Raw genomic sequence first — 20,383 nt, forward strand, 5'->3', positions numbered from 1 at the left:
AAACTTTCCATATGTACAGGCAGAGTTTAGTTTACTTATTATTCTGAATGCAGAATCAGCATGCTAGCTTAATCTTACCATTATCCAAGTAAATTACATGGTTGATATGCAGCTTTTAGAACATGCTTCCAATCCTAGGCTTGTTGGTTGGTACTTGATATTAGTTAGGTAGTAGACTGAAACCAAAAGGCGGATCTTGCAGTGTTTGCATCAATTATCTTCAATCCTTGATGGCTTCACTATTAAGACAAGAAATTATGCAAAGGACAATCATTAAGTCAATAGTTGTTTGGTTTACTTATGACTAATTATGTGATGGTTCATTGTTGTTGCTTCATTCATAACATCATCAAATGAAGACATTGTATGAAGGAGTGCTAATTGCATCATTGATTATGTTGTTTATGCTTATGATCCTGTGATATGGGTTCATGAAAATCCCTATTAGTGAAGCTTATCCAACAACAGCTGTCTCCCCTGTTGTTAATGGTACTAATCCTCTAGAATGGATAAACCCTATGATTCCTACTATTGTTCGCAATCTTCCTATTACTTCTCAAGTTATTTCTACTAATATTTTATTATCTAGCCTCTTTTTAGGAAAAAATTTTTTGATAGAAGAGCAACCAGCTCTGCAAACTTGGAACCACTTGAAACACTTACTTGATCATTGTCAGGGTTTTACCTAATGCAGTAAAAGTTATCAAGGAAATTGTGGGTGTATGGAATAGTCTTCTTCAGTTGAAGAGCAATGACAAGGTCGTGCAAATGATGGTTCAAGAACAAGAGAAACAATGTCCCCATTTTCTTAACAATATGAAGTGTCCTGAACTTGGTAATAGTAGTTACAAACGATGTGAGCATGCTTCGGTCAAGTATATTAGAAAATTAATTATGTATGCTTGGGCCCGATATTTTTCAATGTTAGTCTTTCATGTTGTTTGATTTCTGTGTGCATTTGTTACTTATGAGAGAATAATGGCATGGTTTGGCAAAATCTTTGTCATTTCTTCTTTTTTAAAAGAAAATAATGTTTTCTACCAAACTTGATTTGTTCTTTATGCAATTTGTTTTGGTTCAAGATTGAATTCCTTATCTAATTGCATATAACATCCAATCAGATTTTTTGTGATAGTGTAATATTATTACTGTTTTAGTTTCTTTTATCCTCGGTTAGCATAATCAAAAGTTGTCTTCTAATATAATTCCTTCTTGTGGAGGCAATGTGATATGTCATGTTTATTTTATGTTTGCTTGCTTGTTACCTAATAAAATGAAAATTTTATTTCATAATATAATATTGAATTTGTAATATTTTACCTAAAATTTCAGTAATGATCCAAAAAATATGTCATATGAAATTTTGCTAACTTTTTTTCATTTACTTAGATTAGTTAATATTTTCTTTTAATGTCTATATTTATTACAAAATTATTTATTAGGATATATTAAGTTTGATTATATTTTTCATATGACCAGCAAAAACTCTAATAATCAGGAGACTAGTATTGCATTGGCTTCACAGAAACAAAGTTTGTAGGGAAAACCTGAAGTACTTGTAGATGGCATATTAAATATGTGAAAAATTTTTAAATTAAATGGTTCAAAATGAAAAAAATTATAATTTTTTTTGTACACCCGTTATGTAGATATAAAGGTTAAATTCCTAAGATTACGTTTTTTTGGGTACTAAGATTGAGATTAGTATTATATTTGATAGTTAGAGACTGAAACTAAAATATTATTTTAGAGATACAAAATTTCAGTCTTTCTAATACTTACAAAAAATAAAAATACAGAAGAGGAAATTTTAGAGAATTTTTTTTAAAATAAATAATTAAATTATTTTAGTTACCAAAATATATAATTTGTAGCGTATTTATTAATTTATATGGCATTGATTTATCTCGTTTACTGAGATAATTATGAATGTATCTCGTTTATACTGTAAACGAGATATATAAAATATAAAAACATACACATATCTCGTCTACGGTGTAAACAAAATACATTCATAATTATCTCGTTTATAGTATAAACGAGATATGTGTATTTACAAATATGAAATATAATTTTAAAAATAATAAAAAATATTAATAATTTAAATTAAACTAAACTCTTAAAAATAGAATGTTTTAAAAAATAAGAAAGATGGACAATTTCAAAATAATAGGAAAAAAAGGTACTTTTAAATTTTAACTAACTAATTCAGGTAGTTTAAAATTATCCATTTAAAATTAACTCATTATTTTTTTTAAAACTAACCTATTTAAACTAATAAAAAAAATACATAAAAAAGATCAAATTTTTAGGCCACATATCCAAATTTCTAAAGTTTCTTTACTATTTTATTATAAGTTTGTAACTGATTTAACTCAACCACTTCACCACATCTCCCTCTTTTAACGCAACACCTTCGTCATGCTTATTTTTTTTCATAATAAAACAAAATCAATTTCATAATAATACGTTGCAATGCCAATAATAAAACCAAATACTACTGATTCTGTAGAAAAATATATTTAATATTTCATAAAAAAATTATTATATTATTGTAAGCAATTTAGATTATTTATTTATTACAATTTCTTTTATTCTATTATGACAATTTAATTATTATATGTATAAATATATACAAATATTCTGTAAGTAATTTAGGAGCTAAATTTTAATGTATATTTTTTTAATAAAACATACTTAAAAACGAAGTAAATTAACACTAAATTTTTTTACTATTAGTTTAAATGGGTTAGTTTATAAAAAAATAATCTATTTATTTTAAACGAGTAATTTTATTTTGAAACCGTTCATCTTTTCTGTTATTCACTTATTTGAAACTTCCTATCTTTTCTATTATTTGAAATGAGATAATTATGAATATATCTAATTTATACGATAAACGAAATAAATCAATGTGATGTAAATTAATAAATATGCTATAAATTACATATTTCAGTAATTAAAATAATTAAATTATTTATTTAAAAAAATTCCAAAAATTTTAAATGACAGAAACTGAAATTTATTAATATTTTTTTTTTCTAAAATACCTTTTAAAATTTCATATTTTAAGTTTATCCTTTACATTTTCCCGCTGCCAACACCTATTTCACATTTGTCAATCCTAAACAGTAAACACAGACCATAGCTCCGCTATCACCAATCCGCCGCCAAAAACAACAATAATACCAAAAACAATAACAATTTCATAAACATTTCAAAATCAGATTCAATTATCTCATAAACAAAAAGATTTTAGAATCAGAAAATAAAAGAGAAGAACACGCTACAGAAGACAGAACAGAGGGCAGTAGAAAAGAGAAAGGAAGGAGGAGGAGACGACGGCAGCAGAGAGAGGAGTTGCTGCCGCCAAACAAGGAATGGAAAGGAGCGAGTAATGAACGTAGGCGCAGTGAGGGCACTAGTAGAGCTTGTGGCAGAACAGGGGTTCGACATAGCGAAGAAGGCTATGGTAGTGCTGAACAGCCTTGCAGCGATTCAAGAAGGGAAAGACGCAATCGTGGAGGAGTGGAGAAACGCTGCTCTGGTTGAAGCCATCGAGGATGGTTCGATGAAGGACAGTCGTTGTCGTGGAAAGAAGCCACCGTTGCCACTGGTTTGCCAGAGAAAGGAGTACAAAGATGAGAGAGAGAACGAGAAAACAGAGAGAAGGGGAAAGTGGGAAAGGGACAGGGTTAAGGAAATGGCTAAATAGGTTAGGATTTTATTTTGAGTTTTTTAGTTAGTATGAATATTTTAGAAATTCTACTTATTTAAATTTTTAATTTTATCTTAAATCAGACATAATATTAGACATAATATTAAGACATAATTTAATCTTATATTTCTTACACCAAACACATTACCAAAACATCTCTATTCCCAGTCTGTCTTTCTTCCAAATTATAAGTTACAAATAGTAACATATTTGAGTTTCAATCTAAATATATATTTGTTTTTGTATTTTAGAACCAAACATGCAGCGGAAAGTACTATTAAATGAGTGCACAACCCATCCGTCCTAGTCTAACATATACGAAATAACGTTAATTATATTTCACGTAAGAAATATATAGTAAAATAAAATAGGTGTTCCCTTAACATGTAGCAGTCAGCACACTGATCAGTTGCTGAACAATTAATTTTTCTTTAAATGAGGTATGTATCTGCTCAGATATATTTGCAAGGCTATAACAAAAAACTACCTTGATCAATTTAAAATCACATGGAAACTAGATACAGATAAAAATATGGTGTTAGCAACCGTAAAAAGTTGAAATGAATTACAGCAATCATATAAAACCAAAATGCTTTCCGGCTAAATGTAAAAAGATGAACAAAACCTTGCCCATTCCAGTTTCATGATATAAAAACATAAAATACTGCTTAATAATTCTCCTCAATGGTCAAGGCAAGCATTTAGCAAGAACGACATAAATTATCCATTGCTATCACACCTGGTTGCCGCCACCACCACCCCTTGTACGTCCTCCAATACGTCCCCTACCACGGCCATAACCCCTATTTCCACCTCTGCCCCTTTCATAACCACCAGCTCTGACTCCATCATAACCTGCACCTCCGCCTCTTCCACCCTCATACCCTGCACCTCCGCCTCTTCCCCCTTCATAACCTGCACCTCCACCTCTACCACCATCATAACCTGCTATATTATTGCAAATGTTGAAACCGATCAGTAAACAATGATATTGATCCCAAGCATTAGCATAAACTAAAAAGAATATAAAACTAAGTAGCATACATCAAAAAGAAGAAAAAAGAAGAGCCACAAAGAGAAGCTATTAACAACAAAAGAGACTTAGTCCCATAACAAGCACCAGAATGAAACTCAGCAAATCAGTCCTTCAAACAATCCAAAATGAATAAGTCCTCATATTAAATTAATCACCAGCACAAGCAATGATCTAAGAATCGAATCGAGTAAACTTACTACGATACCCCCAACCTCTGCCTCGCCCACCTCCTCGGCCTCGATTTGTATACCCACCATTATCTGAAAAGATATGAACACAATCAAAAAGAAGAGGGGAGGGGGAATAATTAAAATGAGAGTTTTAGCATCAAAACATTAACCAACAGAATATCCTAGTTGAAGTTCATACCTTGATAATACCCACCCTGGTAATAACCATATCCACCTTGATAATTTCCATAACCACCTTGATAACCATAACCACCCCTCCCCCAATTCCTTCCTCTGCCTCTCCCCCGTCCCCGTCCTCGACCTCGACCACGGCCATAAGAGTCTAGAGGAACAAATTAGACTAGATGAATAAAGACTTCAATTTATAGCATAGATAACACATTAGTGTTTCATTATATACATAAGGGATTACCTTCATTTACAGCATTATACGGAGCAGGTGCTTGCTTTACCAGTTGCTGTTGATAATTGAATTGTGGTTTTGGTTGTTCCACATTAAGTGGAGCTTGATACCTATAAACAAAATCATATCTAGCTTAAAATTTGTTCCTTGCAATCCATTATAAGAGGAGTAATTCAACTCAATGAGAAGATTGGAAATAAAATTCTCCTAGTTCTTTAACAACTTACCCTGGAGAGTTTTTGTTTAATTCTCTAGTTGATAAGGTGATTGAGATCATAGAGACATGACGAGTCATTTCAACACTGCATTGAATGTTGATGTTCAGAAACTCTACCACCCATACATAAAAAGATGCATTTGCAGAAAAGGTTAAAACTTTTAACTTACGGTACAAGACCCTCTTCAATCGGTTCCCACACATCTGTTATGCTGACCGAGCTGATGGCAGTATCTTGGTGCAGCTGAGAAATCCTCTTCTGTTTAATAAGGTAATTCAATTAGGGAATAATAAAATGTAGCCCCAAAGTATTACACTTCTAATAATTTAACTCTTTTCTGTAACTTGTGGCAACCATTTATATACTGGTCTGGGAGCTTCGTGAATGTTCTTTCATCAATTAAAAGTAACTATAGAGTTACTTGCAACACTTTGATATCTTCAACTCTTTTATTGGAAAGATATACTAGATTTTCATTCCCATAATTGTCAGGGTACATTCGCCAAGAGCAAAAGAAATATCTTGCAAAGAAATTTGACCTTTAAAATCTCTGCAATGGCAACTGTCTTGCTGATTGCTTGTCCCATAGCCTTCAAGACAATCTCTCTTGCATGTTTTTCCTGTACGAGTTACAACATATGGAAACAAAGAAAAACGGGAGTCATAAAACAAATCACAACTACTTTCTAGTAGAATTAGATAAAAACAAGTTATGAATATTGCAAATCATTTGTAGTCACAAGCACAAGAACAATACAAAGTACATGTCATATTGAAAAACTTGCAGCAAAGAAGTCAGTCATAATTCAACCACAAACAGTCACTTGAAGAATCAGTTGATAATATTACAATCTTGCAATGGCATTTACTAAAGAAACAGAAGACAGTGAGATAGTAAGCATCAACTAGCACCAAATGGTAAGAACACACGTCTAAGGAGGCTATGCCCAGGTGAGAAGAAGACCAATAGAAGCCTCGGCGCAAGAATGCGATAAATAATACAGTCCAAATAAAATGTTCAATAAAGATCAAATTAACTTTACAGATGAAAGGATTAAAAATGTGGCTTTTAATACAGTTCAAGAGCAACATTATTCGACATAGTCAATCCCACACAGCAGGATAATATATGATTATTGTAGTCAGTTCAAAATTTGCTAGAATAAGTAGGTTAACTAAAGAAAACAATATCAGGTCTGCTAAGTTTACAAACACAAACTGGTAAGCCCACCTAAAAAAAGTTAAAAAATGAAGCTGTATTTTATGTTTAAGAAGAGAATTTAACGTAAAAGTTGTGTGCATTTATGAATTGCATTAAAAATATAAAAAAAATCGTTGTGCATGTTTGACTAATACAAGAAAAACTACAGAATCACAACATAAAAGGACAAAATCAGACGATTTGGAGACTTACTAAATTATGACAATTTCACTTCTCATTTGGTATATTTCTTAATATATTGGATTCTTTTGATTTTAGCTAATTCTACAAGACAAATTCCTAATTTGAAGCTTCGAATAATTCCCTGCCATGTTTAAGGATCATCTAGGTGTGTAACTCTTTTTCATTTATGTTTTAACTCAGTTAGAAATGTGACATCTAGAGAATCACAATCATTTAAAATGACCTCTGTATCTTAACTCTAGTAAATATTCCCATTAACAAATAATGTTCAATTATTTAGTATTTTATCCTCTCAAAAATACAACTAAGACATTAACTAATCCATAATTGAATTTTGCATCAGGACCTCCTAGTGGTTTCTTCCCCCTCCCACAATATCAGTAGGACATGAAAGGAGAGTGTGTGGTTCAAAGCCTCAATTCTGCACTCCGCCCCTTCCCCATCCCAAGTGGAGGTTTTGTGGGCTTCCCAAAGCCTGACTATGTTTCTACTTTAAGAAAATACAAAATTCAGACACCACGCAATTTCCCCAGGATTCTAGAATTCCACTAGCTGCCACTTTTTAATCAGGATGCAGGAAAACAGCATAGAAGCAACAAAATAGGGAATTCTAAAATAATGAAAAATCTTCTAAAATATAAAAATAAAGACATTAACCAAAATATATATTTCAACGATACCACATTTGAACAATGTACCACCCGATCGACACAGCCAATCCATCAAACAATACAAAATAACTTCAAGATGAAATTTTCTTCCACTTAATCATTCCTCCATTGACTCATCCAAACAATGGTAATAATGCCCACGTTTTTGATACTATGATCAACTCAATACGCAGAAGCTTTTTCTCTGCACTTAGTCTGATGAAATCTTAAACAATAATAAAGGGAACCTTTATCCACGTCATTGCAATCAAGGGTTAAAATACCAAACAGATATTGCAGAATGACCTTAATCACGGAATAGAGACCAGTCCCAACATAAACCTCGTCAACTGAAAGTCAAGTTCACAATCACCTTGGCGAACGCCCAACGACTTAGAACACTCCAAAACCACAACTCATAAACAACACAGAAATAACGAAGTAAATACACAGATAAACAAATAAATAGCAAAAATAACACAGATGCGTTTTGAATTAGAAAAATCGTCGATTCATCGAATTGAAGCCAGAATGCAGGGAAGAACGGAACATGCATGAAATCGAGGAGAATGCAGGGGACCTGAAGAAGAGAGGAAGCATAGGTGATGTAGTTTCTGATGGCGCCTTGTGTGGTGATTCGGATCTCATTCTCATTGATGGGGGATTCAGGCTTCGGTTTTTCAACCTTTTGGTACCTATCCATGGCTATTTGGGAAGGGAAAGAAGGGGAGAGAGAAAAAGAGAAGAGAAAGAGATTGGTAAATGAAACCCTAACCCTAAAACCCTAGGAAAAAGAGAAGTGATAAAGAGGACATAGCAGGGGAATGAGTGTGGGAGTGTGAAACCGCAGTTCTCAGCTTTAGATTTGGATTTGGATTTGGATTTGGGCTTTGTAGAGAGTTCTTAGTAACTCTCCTCTGGTTTGAACGTGCTCTACACGTATCCCTTTAATTCGTTTCTCTAATTTTTCTTTTTTATTTTTATGTATTTCGGCTTTTTTTTTTTATGAGATAGTAGTTAGATAGGCTTTATTTTTATGTTTTCAGGTGATATTAAATAAGTAGTGAAAATTTGAATTTATTTTGTGTTTGTAATAATTTATTATTAGTTGTAATTTTTTAAATGGTCTATTAATCTACAATGAATTAATTTTTATCTTATTGGATTAAAAAATATCTTAGAGAATAAAAATAAATAAAAAGATAAAAAAAATAAATGACTATTTTAATGTTTGAAAATTTTATAAAATGAGCTAAGAAATTAAAGAAATAGAATTAATGGTCATCAAAAATTTCAATTTTCACGTGAGCTTAAAAACAAAGTATATATATATATATATATATAACAACCTTCTATCATAATGCTTTGTGAGCATTAAGTGTGCGAGTCAAAGTTTGGAATACATAATTTTGGAAGAATTTGAGTTTTTATTGGAAATTAAGTTTTTTAATTTTTAGACATTTAAGGTCTATGCGATTTTTAGTCAATATCTATATACGTGTGACACTATTAAGTTCAGAATACACAATTTTAAAATTTGAGTTTGTATTGGAAATTAAATTTTGAGTAAATTATCTTTTTTATCCATAAAAGTTGAAGATGTTGACATATTTACTCATAAAAGATGAAAATTACTATTTGTATTTATGAAAGATTGGCTTTTGCAAACAAAATTACCCAAATTCTAAATAATTAAATAAATTTTTTAAACTATTTTTGGTGAGTCTCATTCTTTTCAATTCTTCATCTATAGCTCTCTTCTTATGTCACAACTCACCCAAAGTTAAAACATTTTACTCCAATTTGTTTTCCAATCATTCACTTGGAGAAAGGAGAAAAATTAAAAGAGGAGAGGAAAGGGAAAAGGTAAAGGCGCGAAAAATCACTGCCGCCATTGTCGTCGTCACGGGTTGACGAGAAATTGAGGCAGAGGTGTTGAATTTGAGAGAGAGAGAGAGAGAGAGAGAGAATGCGAAAGGGGTTGAAGATTGCGAGGAGATGGCAATGACAGAGGTACTCCCGCAGTGGTTTTCGTCGCGGCTGAAAGAGGCCATCGCCGAGCTGCTCTCCTCCCTATATCGCTGCTGCTGCAACCACCTTCTCCATGCTCTGGCATGACTTTGCGGGCTGAAGATCACGAGGAGATGGCAACAATAGAGATGCTCCCACAGTGGTTTCCGTCGCAACTGAAGGAGGCTACCACCGAGCTACTCCCCTCCCTACGTCACTACTACTGCAACCACCTTCTCCATGTTCTGTCATAACTCTGTCTTTATTGTGAAAGAGAACAAGAAGGGTCATTGGGTCTAGTAATAGTAGTGCCTCTCAAGGAGACAACCTTCTTCAGCGATTATAGTGGCGAAACATGGACCTTACTGCCTCTGTTTCTTTCTGTATCTCGCTCATCTCTTTGTCCCTAAATTTGATGAATGTTTTATTCCTTTTGTTTTCAAAATAATCTGAATCTTTTGTGGTTGTTGTTGAATTTGAAGATTTTGATGTAATTGAATTTAAAATAAAAAATTTTGAGGTGTTGGTAGTGGCGATGGTGACTATGAAAAAGAAGGCAGTGGTGGTGAATGCAAGGTAAGCGCTAGTGTAGTTGTGAGATTAGAGGGTAATTTGGAAATTTTATTTAATTATTTAGGATTTAGGTAATTTTTCTTGCAAAAGCCAATCTTTCATGGGTACAAATGGTAATTTTCATCTTCTATGAGTAGATATGTCAGCATTTTTAACTTTATAGGTATAAATGATAGTTTACTCTTAAACTTTTTAAACATTCAAGGTCTATGCGATTTTAATTAGTCAATATCCATGTATGTGTGACACTATTAAGTAAATGTCTAACGTGCCACATTAATGCCTCATCAGTTGATAACAACCAAGAGATAACACTTAGAGCATCTCTAAACTTTTATTTTGATTTCATTTTATTTTGGGATCCACACAATACCACATAAGTATTTGTGGGATCATATATCATAAAAATTAATTTAAAACTCAATGTGAAATTCGTTACTCCGATCCAATGCTTAATTTTATTTCAATTTAACAATATTACATAACAAAATTATAATGTTCATTTAATGGATTTAACGGATATACAAATAGTATCCTTTTACTAGTCTTTCTTTAAAATGATATAGTTTTTCTTTATTGATACTAGTATCATTGTACCTAATGCAAGTTTCAATTTCAAATCAGTTTAGTTACTGTAAAGTCAAAATTGATATCCAAAAAAATCTCATTAGAGTTGCTCTTATTATAGTAATTTTGAGACAACTTGAAAAATTCATCAAATAAATCTATAATATCTATATTAATATTATATAATCTAATCATGTAACATCGACGTGTTGCTTCCATGTTTTTCTCCAACATTGATTATTACATTGCTTTTTTTTTCTTATCTCTTCCTCTAATTAATGCAATTTGAATCTCTTCTGCTTTCTAGTTTCTTTTCTATTTTTGTTTCTCCTATTTTGAATTCCACTAAAACATTAAACTCTTTCACCAACCCTTCTATAGTTATCTTCATGTAACTCTCTATTCCTCTAGTATCACAGACACCAACATATAGGTAGCATTTGTTTTGAGATACTGAGACAGAGACTGGGAGACTGAAACTCAATATCATGTGTGTTGGTTCAAAGACTGATACTAAAATTTCTGTCTCTGTACCCAAAATTTCAGTATTTCAGTACCTCCAAAAAGTAGAAAAACAGGGGACTAAAATTTTTAGAGATGGAGACTGAAACTTTAATAACATTTTATATCTAAAATACTTTCATTTCAATTAATTAATTTCAATTTTATCCTTTGTACAAATTAAATTAAAATTTCATTTTTGTTTCAATTTCTGTCTCCCACATTGCACCAAACAAAATATTGAGATTTATTTCAATCTCTGTCTCTTAGTCTCTGTCTCTCAGTCTCAGTCTTTCCGTCTTTATCTCTCCATCAAATGCTACCGTAGTGATGAAATAGTCCTTCCAACTATCATAATGATTTTTTCCAAATTATTTTTTGAGATTCGCCTCTAGCTATTCTTCCCACTCCAATTGAAAAAAATAGGATTTCTGTAGAATTTAGGAGATGCACTCAAGTAGTCAAAGCTTTAGAACTAATCCTTAAAATGTGATTAACATCTCCTCTAAAATATCAAGCTCTTCCTTGGTTAGTTAGAGTTTTACCATGCATTAATGTACAAAAGGAAACATTTAGATCTCTGGGACCATTTCCAATTCAACAAATGTGTTCAAATAGACCTTGTAGGTTTGAATCAAGGATTCAAAACTTTATAGGTAGAGGTTACTGAAAATTTTCCACCATCAATGTATTTTCATCTTTCATATTGTCTTTCTCATATTGTTTAAGAGGGAGCATTGTAGTTATTTTTTTGAATTATGATTGCAGGTAAATTTCTTTGAGTTTCTTAATATTCTAGTTACCTTTATCATAAGTCTACTCCCAAACTAAGCAATTGGTGTCAATATCTGATCTAGAGTGAGGTGTTTGATGTCCCCTACATTTTTAACCCAATTGTCATTCCAGAACTTAGTTGTATAGCCATTTCCAATAAATTGGATTACATTATCTTAAAGCACCGATAAAAGCTTTAAGAGCTCCTTCCATAGAATGGAATTCAAACTCGTAGTATTCACACACAAGAACCTTAACCCAAATAAGGTTTGGATTCTCTATGATATTCTATAGAATTTTAAGGAAAAATGCATCATTTGTAGCAAGCCAACCTTCTAAACCCTATTTCCCTTCATGTTTTGGGAGACATAAAGTTTTTCAACTTAGAAGGTGCATTCTCTTATGGTCAAATTCATCCTTTCAAATAAAGCTTTACTGTAATTTTTACACATTGTTGTATATCCCTTTAGGCACTCTTTAATGTTGTATTTGATATTTATAAAGTTAGATTTAGGACTGATGTAACTAGAGTTAGTCTCCTTGCTAGTGATAAACACTTGGATTTCCAACCATTGAGCTTGTTTTGGACTCTTCTAATTACATCTTTAAACTTATCTTTTCCCTCTTCTAGCATTGGTGACAATGGCCTCTAGATATCTGCCCAACTCTCTCTGTTCTCTATAATCAGCAATATTACAAAACTTCTTTCTCATGATAGTCGCTATCCCTTTAGAGAAAACAATAGATATATTTTCACTATTTTCAATCTAGAAGTTTTGCAATAAGTATCCATGGTCCTGTTGATGTTGTGTGTAAGAATTCCATTTTGTAGTAAAATAATTTTCGGGTAATCTGTGACTGAAATTCGTAGAATTTGAGAATCACGATTTACTTTGTTTTAGCAAGGTGGGCCCAGATAAAAAATAAATTAAATAACTAAATAATAAATAATGTTAGTGATAAATACAAGGATAGCAATAAATGTTTGTAATTAATAACTATTAGTTATCTATATAACAATGGTATAGTGGAAGAAACATATCCTACATGGCATTTTCTGGGAATTTTGAATTTTTTTTAAATTGAAAATTATCACCTCAGGGTCCCACTTAAAGCTCATACTAGGTTGTCATCTCTCTCTTCTATTATTATCCTGAATGTTGCCTCTTCGATATCTTCTTCTTCTCTCTCATTGAAACCCCATTCACCTCTTCCACTTTTCCCAGATTCATCTCTTTGCGTCTTCTTTCTCTTTTCTTTGGGATCAGTCTATCCACCTCTGCCATCTTTTGCCTGCTCTTGTTCTTCTGCCCTTTCTTTCATTTTTTCCTTATTCTTCCTCTTCTCTGTTCTTCGATGGTTTCTCCGTCACCGGCGACGTCTCTACTGTCGGTGGTGTCCACAACCTCACAGAGCGTGAGTCCTTGCTCGGCCGGTCGCGCTCCTTGGGGATTCCGTATCTCCGCTAAAGATGGACGTTTTTTGGCATCGATTCCGATCTTGACGGTGCGAGAGATTCAATGGCTGTTAACGGGAGCCGATCCGCGAGGTGGTTTTGGTATAGTGGAAGAAACATATCCACAACCTCATAGAGTTTGAGTCCTCCTTCGACCGCTCGCGCTTCTTGGCCATTCCGTGTCTCCGCTCAAGATGGAAGTTCTTTGGGGTCGATTCCGATCTCGACGGCATGAGAGATTCAGCGGCTGTTAACGGGAGCCGATCGGCGAGGTGGTTCTGGTCTTTTTTCAGGTCGCACAGGAACTACATGTCGCACAAGAGGTCATTTCTCTTTTTTTCCGATGTTTGTCACTTTCTGTGATTTTGATTTGTTCTATAGTTCGTTTGTTTTTTAAGTTTGTGGAGGGGTTTTTGTTGTCTTATTTTTGCCCTTCATCTGATTTTGGTCCTTTTTCAGGCGCACAGGAACTACAGGTCGCACAAGAGTTCGTTTCCCTTTTTTTCCAATGTTTGTGGCTTTCTGTGATTTTGGTTTGTTTTATGATTTTTAAGTTTGTGGAGGGGTTTTGTTGTGTTATTTTTGCCCTTCATCTGATTATCATTTCTTCTTGGTGTAGTTTGGTTTGATATTTGAGATTGTCTATGATCAGTGTGATAGTGTTGAGTTTATTCAATTAAAAGTTTATTTGGAAGAGGGTTTTTATTTTAAATCACTATTTTGATTCTCTGTGTTCTATGATAAATTTTATTTTATTTTTTGTGTTTGGAAATCGTTGGAGTTTTTTTATTTTGGTTAATTTTGAGTTTTATAATTTTCTGTGTAGTTTTTTAATAGTTTGTTTCATTGTTATTAGGTTGAGACCAGAGTGCAGAGTGCAGAACTCTTGGGAAGTTTTTTGTTGTGTTATTGAGGTATTTGTGACTAAATTTTTTTTTAGCTCAATTGTGCCATCATTTTTGAATTACTGTGCAACTGTATGATTTGGACTATTTGCTACTGATTTGATATTGTACATGTCAATACTGCTGTTTGTTAATTTGCTACTGATTTGGACTATTGCTTACCTAGCTTATTCAACGGCTGTTAACGGGAGCCGATCGGCGAGGTGGTTCTAGTCTTTTTTCAGGTTGCACAGGAAGTACAGGTCGCACAAGAGGTCATTTCCCTTTTTTTCCCGATGTTTGTGACTTTCTGTGATTTTGATTTATTCTATAGTTCGTTTGTTTTTTAAGTTTGTGGAGGGGTTGTTGTTGTCTTATTTTTGCCCTTCAACTGATTCTGGTCTTTTTTCAGGTTGCACAGGAACTACAGGTTGCACAAGAGTTTGTTTCCCTTTTTTCCCAATGTTTGTGACTTTCTGTGATTTTGGTTTGTTTTATGATTTTTAAGTTTGTGGAGGGGTTTTTATTGTGATATTTTTGCCCTTCATCTAATTATCATTTCTTCTTGGTGTAGTTTGGTTTGATATTTGAGATTGGCTATGATCAGTGTGATAGTGTTGAGTTTATTCAATTAAAAGTTTATTTGGAAGAGGGTTGTTATTTTAAATCATTATTTTGATTCTCTGTGTTTTATGATAAATTCTATTTTATTTTTTGTGTTTGGAAATTATTGGAGTTTTTTATTTTGGTAAATTTTGAGTTTTATAATTTCCTGCGTAGTTTTTTAATAGTTTGTTTCATTGTTATTAGGTTGAGACCAGAGTGCAGAGTGCAGAACTCTTGGGGGAGTTTTTTATTGTGTTATTGAGGTATTTGTGATTAAATTTTCTTTTTAGCTCAATTGTGCCATCATTTTTGAATTACTGTGCAATTGAATGATTTGGACTATTTGCTACTGATTTGATATTGTACATGTCAATACTACTGTTTGTTAATTTGCTACTGATTTGGGTTATTGCTTACCTAGCTTACTGAGCAATTTCATGTTGAATGGGTCTTCAACATCTCTATTGGTGGCTAAGTTTTGGGTGGACACTTATTAGCTGCTGGGTTCCACTATTTTGATTCTCTGTGTTTTATGATAAATTCTATTTTATTTTTTCTGTTTGGAAATTGTTGGAGTTTTTTATTTTGGTTAATTTTGAGTTTTATAATTTCCTGCGTAGTTTTTTAATAGTTTGTTTCATTGTTGTTAGGTTGAGACCAGAGTGCAGAGTGCAGAACTCTTGGGAAAGTTTTTTGTTGTGTTATTGAGGTATTTGTGACTAGATTTTCTTTTTAGCTCAATTTGTGTGTGACAATTTATGTGTTGGTTGTAAATGTGGTTGGTTTATTAGCTGTTTGTTCCTTTTAGATTAATATTAAATCATTCTCAATTTAACTTTAGACTTTATCTTTTTTCCAAGATGGTTGTTTGATCTTCTATTTTTGGTATGTATCTTAATTTGAACGGGTTTATTGTGTCTGGTTTTTGGTGTTATTGTAAGCATCAAGCTTATGTCTTCTTTGGTCTTTGGATTTTTTTAGAGTTGGGGGTTTTGTCTTGATTTTTATCTGGGTATCTGTTTCTTTTTGTGTCTGTTAGTTAGTGCCATTACGGAAAAATTTTGTTGCATCCATTTGTTTAGACGTTTATAAGTTCTTGTTTTGCTTTGGCTGATTTTCGATGTTTATATCGTGTATGACGTTGATTATGAAGATGAACATTAATTGTTACTCCTGCGGTTTGGATTTTTTACAATTGTGGCTTTATTTTTTTTATTGTTTATTTGGTTCTTTCCGCGTTGATAATTTTTGATGGCTGGAAAAATGTGTTTTGCAAGAAATTATTTGAATTTTATTTTGAATTTAGTACTGTGTAATTGTGTTTAGTTTATCTCCTCTGAATTTTTGTCGGTCTATTTTTTATTATTTATTATTTTATATCAGTTAAATGTTTTGTATCCTTTATTATTTTGATTGGTCGATTGGGAGGTTGAACATGGATAGGATAAGAAAAAACATATAAAGGTCAATGTTGTTGGCTTGCCACTATTATCACGTATAGTGTTGTTATGCTAATGTATATATTTTGATGTCTTTGTTTTCCATGTGTTCTTTGATAATTTTGGGTAGATTACTGATATTTTTGGGTAGAAAATTGATATTTACTGTTGTTGGTTACAGAGGTTGTGTATTGCTTACGTAGCTTACTGAGGAACTTCATCTCGAATGGGTCTTCAACATCTCTATTGGTTGCTAAGTATTGGGTGGACACTGATTAGCTGCTGGGTTCCGAGAAAAATAGTTTCTAGCAGCAAGTTAAGTTAAATCATTTTTTTCATATCTATTTTTAGGAAAATTGTTCAAACTTTGATACAATGAAACAATATCGTATTATTCTTAGTCACTATTCAAACACATTGTGTCTTGATGATTGTTGGAGTTTACACATTTTGTTTGTATTTTAATTTCAATTAATTTACATATTCGTGTTTTTTGGTGTTACTATTAGTATGAAGTTCATGCCTTTTTATGATTTTCGATTTCTGTTGTGATTGTGGTTTTTGTCTTGGTTTTCTTGTGATTGTTTTTTTTTCTCTCGACTATTTCCCGTGGTTAAAAAAAATTGTCTATGTGTCATATTGGTTGAACTTTACTTTAAATCTGCTATTGTGTAATTGTGCTAATTTTGTATATGCTCTTGATTTAAGTGAATATGTGAAGAAGTGGGTTTTCTTTTAGTGCTAATTCTATATATGTTCTTGATCTGAGTGTTAAATAAGTTCGAAGGTGCATGTTATTTTTTATTTTCATAGTCACTGTGGTTAATTGTGTGTTGATTTTGATTTTTTTTCTAATGGTTTGAACTGTTGCTTTGTATCGCTAATAGTGTGTGTGTGTGTGTGTTTTTTTTTTTTGTTCCATTTTTACGAGGTTGAGACCAACGTGCAGAACTCTTTAGGAAGTCAAAGAAGTATTACTTTATTTTTCCAAACGAACGCCTCTTTGATGCAGATGATTTTAAAGAATCCTGGGTTTTAGAGTTTTCAGGTGTTTTATTTATTGGCTGTTTGTTCTTTTTAGCTTAATATTAAGTCCGTTTATTTTTAATTGTAGATGTTATCTTTTTTTCTTGGTGGTTGTTTGATCTTCCATTTGTCGTATGTATTCTAATTTGAGAGGGTTTATTATGTGTGGTTTTTGGTGTTACTATGAGTATCAGGTTTATGTCTTTTTCGATATTTTGATTTTATTTGAGAGCTGCGATTTTTGTCTTGATTTTTTATTTGTTTGTGTGTTTCTTTTTGTGTGTGTTAGTTATGGCCGTTGGGAAGATATTGTGTTGCATCCACTTGTTTAGAGGTTTACAAGTTCTTGTTTTGAGTTGGCTGATTTTTCAATGTTTATATTGATTATATTGTTGATTATGAAGATGACCATTAATTGTTACTCCTGTGGTTTGCTTTTTTTAGGATTGTGGTTTTTATTTTTTTTTTGTGGGTATTTGGTTCTTTCCGCTTGGATAGTTTTGGGTAGCTGGAAGAATGGGTCTTGCAAGGAATTATTTGAATTTTATTTTGAATTTATTACTGTGTAATTGTGTTTACTTTACTTCGGAATTTTCGTCAGTTTGTTTTTTACTATTTATTATTTTATATCAGTTAAATGTTTTATATCTTTTAATACTTTGATTGGTAGATTGGGAGGTTGACCAAGGATATGATAAGAAAAATTATTTGAAGGTCAATGGTGTTAGCCTACCATTGTTCATCATGTATGGTGTTTTTATGCTAATGTATATATTTTGGTGTCTTTCTTTTTGGTTGTGACTGAGTTATTTGTGGACGAACAGATTCGCTGCACTACCTGCAACCTTGCTCACCTTTTCAGAGAATCTCTCTTTTGGCTGTTATACTCTCTCTCGTGTCTGTGTCATCTGCTTTGGTCCAAATTGTTGTGGTTGTAGTGCTATCTCAAATGGTTAAGGTGATGTATTTTCCATATATTCTTTGATAATTTTGGGTAGATTACTGATATTTTTGAGTAGAAAATTGATATTTATAGTTGTTGGTTATAGAAATTGTGTATTGCTTACGTGGGTTACTGAGGAACTTCATTTTGAATGGGTCCTCAAAATCTCTATTGGTGGTAAGTATTGGGTGGACATCCATTAGCTGCTGGGTTCGGAGAAAAATATTTTCTAGCACCACCTTAAGTTAAATAATTTTTCTTCGTATTTATTTTTAGGAAAATTGTTCAAACTTTGATACAATGAAAGAATCTTATGTTATTCTTGCTTACTATTCAAACACATTGTGTCTTGATGATTGTTGGAGTTTCCAGACTTTGTTTGTATTTTAGTTTCAATTGATTTTCTTATTTGTGTTTTTGGTGTTATTATTAGTATGAAGTTCATGCCTTTTTTCTACTTTAAAAATTTTTTGATTGTGATGTTTTTTTTTCTTGTGGTTGTTTTTTTTTCTTTTTCTGTTCTCCACTATTTTGCGTAGTTGGAAAAAATTGACTATGTTTCATTTTGGTTGAATTTTATTGTAAATCTGCTACTGTGTAACTGTGCTAATTTTATATATGCTCTTGATTCAAATGAATATGTGAAGAATTGAGTTTTCTTTTAGTTCCAATTTTATGTGTTCTTGATTTGAGTGGTATACAATTTCGAATGTTCATGTTACTTTTTTTTCCACAATCAGTATGATTAATTGTATGTTGATTTTAGTTTTTTTTTTCTAATTATTTGAACTGTTGCTTTGTATTACTAATACTATGTTTTTTTTCTTTTTTTTTTGTTTCTTGTGGTTAGTGGGTCTAATATTACTCTTTGGTCTAATACATGAATGAAAAGTTTATTTAGTTACTTTAAGATCAGAGGATTTTTCTTGTCTCTTTGTATATTTTGTATAATTCTTTATTTTCTTCTTTTTGATATGCTCATGTGATTATGGTTTACTGCTTTATGAGATTTGGTTTGTTTATAATGTCTTCCAATTTTTTCAAGAAAATGATTTTCCCAAAGTATAACAGTATACTTATTTTGTTTTGTCTGTTTTATTTTTTTTTATTTTATTTTTCATGCTAAGTGATGTCTTTGTTTATTTTTTATAAGTGATCTCTCTTCTTTTTGTTTTCTAACTCTTATATATGTAAATTTATATTTTAAATAATTCTAGAATCTAATTCTTAGGTTCAGTTGAGTGTGCTGTTTGGTATGCAATAACTCTATATACCTATATTGACTTGTGTACTCTTGTTATATGGATTTGGTAGAAGTTAATAGTCTATATGTGGGAGGTCTATTATGAGGTAAAAGGATTCAGTTTGCTATGGGTGGGCTGTAGGGTAATTTATCACTGTATATTAGTATGAGATTTGTTGAAATGTCTCTTTTTTCAATTGAGGTAGGACTAAATGGTGACTCAATATGTTTTCTCTCTCAATATGAATTTAATTTAATATTTTTATTATTTATTTAATTTATTCTACTTATTGTTTTTGCACATTGTTTGCTTTGGAGGAATATGAGGTAGAAGAAAGTGTAACAAGACAGAATGGGTGGAAAATAAAATTTCTTATTGTTTGGTTTAGGGGAGGAAATAAAAAAAAGGAAAACAAAATGAGTTGGAGTCCATGTAACTCTTTTATCTTCATTCATTCATGACTTGAAAATAGGTAAAAAATGTCACAACAATATCAAGATGAGAACTTTGTGCTTTATTTGACAGAGCTGTTAAAATTTTTAAGTTTATTCTATTTGAAATTTTAAAATACATCTCTCTTGTTATTTAATTTTAAGAAATACTTTGTTAGATAAAATATTAGTTAAAAAATGGAGTAACTTATTTATTTTAGGTTTTTCTCACCCTACATAATTCACGTGTGTTGACTGCTTTCTATAGGTTTTGGTTGTTTGTTGTGATGGTTGATGTGATGACTGAC

The 20,383-nt window shown here is 31.9% G+C and overlaps 1 protein-coding gene across 3 annotated transcripts; it reads right to left on the minus strand.

Annotated features, from left to right (window-relative positions):
• Window positions 1-4,191: 4,191 nt before the first annotated feature.
• Window positions 4,192-8,575, minus strand: LOC112742075 (uncharacterized). 3 transcript variants are annotated; one of them, XM_025791299.3, is made up of 8 exons: window positions 8,202-8,575; window positions 6,106-6,186; window positions 5,736-5,824; window positions 5,576-5,650; window positions 5,358-5,458; window positions 5,124-5,267; window positions 4,952-5,014; window positions 4,192-4,663 (listed from the first exon to the last, which is right to left on the minus strand). In XM_025791299.3, the coding sequence occupies exons 1-8, from the start codon at window positions 8,322-8,324 to the stop codon at window positions 4,452-4,454; spliced, it is 888 nt and encodes a 295-aa protein (XP_025647084.1). In that variant the 5' UTR covers window positions 8,325-8,575; the 3' UTR covers window positions 4,192-4,451. The 3 variants fall into 3 exon arrangements, with proteins under 3 accessions (XP_025647084.1, XP_025647083.1, XP_025647085.1); XM_025791298.3 differs by having other exon boundaries at window positions 4,192-4,666; XM_025791300.3 differs by having other exon boundaries at window positions 4,192-4,666; window positions 7,928-8,540.
• Window positions 8,576-20,383: the final 11,808 nt, after the last annotated feature.

The sequence above is a fragment of the Arachis hypogaea genome, chromosome 14, assembly GCF_003086295.3.
Source record: "Arachis hypogaea cultivar Tifrunner chromosome 14, arahy.Tifrunner.gnm2.J5K5, whole genome shotgun sequence".
Taxonomy (NCBI): Eukaryota; Viridiplantae; Streptophyta; class Magnoliopsida; order Fabales; family Fabaceae; genus Arachis; species Arachis hypogaea.

Coding starts and splice junctions, on each gene's coding strand:
- LOC112742075 (XM_025791298.3), bottom strand. CDS start 8,324: ATGGATAGGTACCAAAAGGTTGAAAAACCGAAGCCTGAATCCCCCATC. Junction 5,825..6,105: donor CCATTGCAGAGATTTTAAAG/GTCAAATTTCTT, acceptor CTTATTAAACAG/AAGAGGATTTCTCAGCTGCA. Junction 5,459..5,575: donor TTAAACAAAAACTCTCCAGG/GTAAGTTGTTAA, acceptor TTTTGTTTATAG/GTATCAAGCTCCACTTAATG.